The sequence below is a fragment of the Beta vulgaris genome, chromosome 6 (genome assembly GCF_026745355.1).
Source record: "Beta vulgaris subsp. vulgaris cultivar EL10 chromosome 6, EL10.2, whole genome shotgun sequence".
Taxonomy (NCBI): Eukaryota; Viridiplantae; Streptophyta; class Magnoliopsida; order Caryophyllales; family Amaranthaceae; genus Beta; species Beta vulgaris.
Window position 1 is genome coordinate 8,816,884 of NC_079207.1, and position 5,301 is coordinate 8,822,184.

At 40.4% G+C, this 5,301-nt stretch overlaps 1 protein-coding gene across 1 annotated transcript; it reads right to left on the bottom strand.

Annotated features, from left to right (window-relative positions):
- Positions 1 to 3,705: 3,705 nt before the first annotated feature.
- On the bottom strand, positions 3,706 to 4,800 carry LOC104895616 (uncharacterized). The gene has a single exon (XM_010682177.1). It carries the CDS (start codon positions 4,798 to 4,800, stop codon positions 3,706 to 3,708), a length of 1,095 nt encoding a protein of 364 aa, XP_010680479.1.
- Positions 4,801 to 5,301: the final 501 nt, after the last annotated feature.

Here is a 5,301-nt window from a genome sequence, read left to right on the forward strand (position 1 = left end):
TCGATTGTTCTTTAATTTTTCGTTACTTTATTGCATCCGTTAATTACAACAGGAAGAGATATAATAGAACTATCAAAAGTCAAAACCACATGATTATTGGCCACTATAAATCCCAAATCATATGCCTCGTTAAAGGTAGCTTAAATATATCATCTTTATTTATTATTTCTCACTTCTACTTCAGAAGCTTATAATATTAGAATAATTAGGGTATGTAATGTTAATTATGCAGTTATGGCGCAAGTGATTATGTATGGATCATACACGATGTGGTTGATGATGCCATACTTAACGGAGGTATGGGATATGAGCATCATGCAAGCACGCAGCTGCAGTTATCAGTTTTTTTTTTTGATAATTTGCAATTTTATTTCATTCATTCAAAATACAATGGTGATGGCCTCTACTCAAAATGGGGTATCCCCCCACTAGGTGGGCGGCATTTTCATAGTGCTTAAGCACACCCCATAGAGAGGAGTCCGTCCCCATTCAAAAGATTACACCATATTGTCCCTTACAATGAAGCTTGTTACATGAGATGAACTATCCAAAAATAAGCCTACTGAGATCACTATTGAGAATTATTCCAACTTGTAGAATTAAAACAAAGGGAAACTAAAAAAGCAAGTCAAAACCAAGATGATGTAGAGGCTCACTGATTATGTGATTTTAAAACTTATACCACTCCACTGAATTGCCGAATTGAAGCCCATCCAGTGCTAGCAAACCTAACCTTCATTACCCCCTATTTAGTTTCACCTGCTGCTTCTCTTCACATTACAGCCAAGCAATGAATTCTTCCTTCCTTGTGAGGCCCTGCTTGGCCAGAGAATCTGCAACATAGTTCGCACTTCTTCCTTCATGAACTATGCTGATGTTCAACATTTTTTTGCAAGCATTTCGGATGAAGTTTAAGTGATGGTTCATGTTCCATGGTCCTCCACAATTGCTATTACTCCATAATACTGCATTGGATGAGTCTGATTCTAGAAGAATAGTGCGATTTTTGATGCTGTCACACGCTAGCGAGATTTTAATTGCATGATGGATAGCCAAGATTTCTGCACAATTTATTTCCATAAATGGGATCGGGCATGAGAATAGACACATAAAATTTCCATTAGTGTCGCGCAAAACACCTCCAATGGCAGATAGTGCAGAGCTCGGGTTAACAGATGCGTCTACATTCCATTTGATCATACTTGAATCCGGAGGGCACCATTCGCACACCCTTGGAACTGATTGAGTGCCCTTCAAGAATAAGGGTCTGCCATTCCATAATAAGCAATGTGGATTTCTTTGAATCTCACTGGGAGTATACGGAAAGTCATCACACCACCCTTTGATCCACCACCCAAGTCTCAAGAGGATCATATCTTGAAAAAAATTTTATTGTGCATGACTTTTGCCCAAAAATTCGCGAGTTACGCTCTTTCCATAATGTCCACACTATTATAAAGAAACAAGAATGCCATACTTTCTTGAAGAAAGGATTTTTTTTCCTTGTGTGCCATTGCTCAAAGGAATTCCGCAAATTATCAGGAAAGACCCATTTAATGCCCCACAATTCTAGCCACCAATTCCATAGTTGCTGCGCACTTGGACAATGTAGAAGGAGGTGGTTAGATGTTTCAGATGATTGAGAGCACATAACACATATATCATTACCTGAAGGAATGATTCCGATGCGCGCAAGCTTCTGCCTCGTATTTATTTTCTCAAGCAGCGCCAACCACACAAATACTTCAATTCTATGCGGCACAAGTCCACACCATACTCCTTTTACAGCATCTTGATGAGAGATTGGGTTGAGCTTGTCCAGTTCAAAAGTGAAAGATTTTGTAGTAAAATTACCAGAGGATTGGAAGGACCACACAAGTTTGTCCTCACCCTCGAGAGCAAGGCACGCCTCCTTGAGAAGACTATCAAGGCGGGCCTTTTCCACAAGATCCTGAGGCCTTAGAGCCCTCTTCCATGAGAATGTCCATACCCAATTAAACCTTCCCAAAACCAAAGGAACCCACTGCTTCATTTTGCATGAGAGAGATTCGAAACAACCTTGGGAAGGAGTTTTTCAATGCTGTTGGTGCAGCCAGAATCATGCCAGAAAAGACATTGTAGGCCACTCTTTACATTTTTTCTAACTCCTTTGACAACCATATTTTTCGCATGTGGATGCTGTAGAATGGAAGAGCAAATTTGCTTCCATGGGCCCCCAATTGAGGGGATTGAAAAATCACAAAAGCTGAAGGATGGTGAATAGTTGTGTTTTGCCCGAATTACTTGACACCATAGCTGTGAGGGATCATCAAAGAAGCGCCAAATCCATTTGAACAAAAGCGCTAAATTTTTGTGCTTCACGTTTCCAATTCCGAGACCACCGAGAGTTCTTGGTAATTGAACTCTTTTCCATGATGCTAAATAAAGTGATTTTTTTTCCGCATTGCCTCCCCACAAAAAAGTTCTTATGATCTTGTTTATTTGCCCCTCCACCCCTTTTGGAATGGGGTAAAGTGACATGAGTATAGGGGTAGACTCGAGAGAGATGATTTAATTAGAGTGATTCTTCCTCCGATTGAAAGCATTCTACCCTTCCATGATGCAAGTCTTTTTGTTATTTTCTCAATTATTGGCTCCCAAAGTTTCTTTCTTGATGCATTCCCACCTATTGGCAAGCCTAGGTAAGTGAAGGAATATTTCCACTTTGCAATGGAGTGATGTTGCTGCCGATTTGGTCCACAAGCTTGATGTATTGATCCCAATTAGTGAACTCTTATGGAAGTTCACTTGAAGCCCCGAGGCAAGATGAAATAGGATGAGCATTTTTTTGACATTTATGAGTGATTCAAGCTTTGCTTCACAGAATATTAATGTGTCGTCGGCGTATTGTAGATGAGTGATTGTCAAATCACTTTGGTAAATGCTCACTCCCTTCCACATATTCAAGAAAGTGGCCTTCTTTATGAGTTGATCAAGCGCCTCTGCTACTAGAACAAATAGGAAAGGTGAGAGGGGATCACCTTGCCTCAACCCTCTTTGAAGCCTAAAAGGCTTGCTAGGTGAGCCATTAACAAGTATCGATGCAGAAGCCGTGGAAACACATTCCATAATCCATTTGCACCATACCTTGGGAAACTTCATTTGAGTCATTACCCACTCAAGAAAGCGCCATGATACACTATCATACGCTTTATGAAAGTCTAGCTTGAGAAGAGAAGCTTCGATGTTCTTTTTCTTACATGAGTCTATGAGCTCGCTAGCAATGAGTGCACCATCAAGAATTTGACGACCCTCAATGTATGAAGATTGAAGGGGGCCAATCAACGAGCTCATCACTTTTTGAATCCTCTAGCCATCAATTTTGCTATGATCTTATAGACGCACCCAACCATACTAATGGGTCTATAATCTTTTAACTCTTTTGGTTTTTCTGTTTTCGGAATCAAGGCAATGTATGCCAAGTTGCTGCCCTGTGGGAGGCATGAAGATGAATGGAAGTTCTGACTATCTCATAAATATCAGGCTTTATAATCTCCCATGCAGATTTTATAAACTTGAAGTTGAAACCGTCGGGTCCGGGAGCTTTATCTGAGTCACAGGAGGATACGGCATCATCTATCTCCTCATTCGAGAATGGCAGGATCAATTGAGAAGCCTGTTCTTCTGATAAACATCTGAATTCAAGGTTTTGAAAAACTGGTCGATTCACACTTTCTTCTGTGAATATCTTTTTAAAGAAAGCTCTTGCTTCCTGTTAATTTTCTCCGGTTCTTCAATGAGTCTGCCCTCCACTTCTATTGACGCAATTGTGTTTTTTCTTCTTTTGTGCGTGGCTATGGTGTGGAAGAATTTGGTGTTTCTATCACCATCCTTAAGCCATCTGATTCTGGAATTTTGAGCCCAGTAAACCTCCCGCCTTTTCATCCATGTCCATAGCTCTGATTGCTCAGCTTGCCTCCTATTCAATTCATCTTCATCAAGGTCCCTTTCATTTGCTATCGTATCAAAATTTTGGATAGAGGCCTCCAGTTTTGCGATCATGAAATCAATGTTTCCAAATTCTTCGTGATTCCACTTTTTAAGGTTGCTTTTGGTTGCTTTTAGTTTGTCACAAATGGGAAGAGAGGCTGAGTTGGACCACGCTTCTTTTATGATTTTCAAGCACCTTGGATCTGTTAACCAGCAATTTTGAAACCTAAAAGGTTTCGGGCCCCAATTTTTATCCTTCGACAGGATGAGTAATGGGCAGTGGTCTGAGAGCCCTCGTTGTAATAAGGATACATTCAAGGAGGGGAATGTTGTTAGCCATTCGGGATTTACAAACAGTCTATCTAGCAAGCTTTTTGAGTTCCGACGGAACCATGTGAAGCCTCTCGTTGAAGAAGCAATTTCCATTAACTGAAGATCCTGCACAAATTTTTGAAAGTTATCAATACTACATTGAGAGACTTGAGAACTACCTCTTTCAGTTGAACTGAGAATGTCATTGAAATCCCCTGCTATAAGAAATGGCTTTGGATTTGCCTTCCAATGATCAAAGATTTCAGCCCATACGCCTTCTCTTGCACTTGGAGTACATGGATTGTATATATTGATTAGAACACATTCGAAGTTGATTGATAGGAAGGTGCCCTTTAGAGAGATCCAGTAACGATTCACTAGGCGATCAGTAACTTCGAATTGTGTTGTGTCCCATATGGATAGGAGTCCTCCTGAGGATCCAATTGACGGCGAGAAGGACCAATCAATATCTGATGATCTCCATACTGATTGAATGATTTTTGCATCTATTTCTTCCATTTTTGTCTCCTGAATGAAAGTGAAGATGGGATCATGTTGCCTGATTATTTTTCGAAGGGAGCTTTTTTTAACTCTTGCTCCAAGCCCCCTTATATTCCAGGATATTGCTGACATTGAGAGATTTTGATGAAATGAGTGTCAAGCTGACTTAAGCAAAGTTGGTTTCCCAGTTTTGCTTCTGGTTCTCAAGGATCATTTCAATTTTTTCCTTGAGTTCAGATATTGGCCCATTGTATGTTAGGCCAAGAATGTTTGCCATTGCAATGATGTCTTCTGGGTGTATGATTTTCGGCCCATTATTGGCCACAGATGGAGCTGATGATGCTTGATTGGAGTTTGACATGAGCCTCAACTTTCTTTTTTTTTCCAGCTTTCTTTTTCTTTTTTGTACTTGTACCATTTTCGTGTGATTAGGAATTCTGTCTTCGAACCCAGGAGGAAAAAGTGGTCCTGAACATGATGATGAGCCCAGCGTAGAGGTAGATGATCCATTAGGTCTGC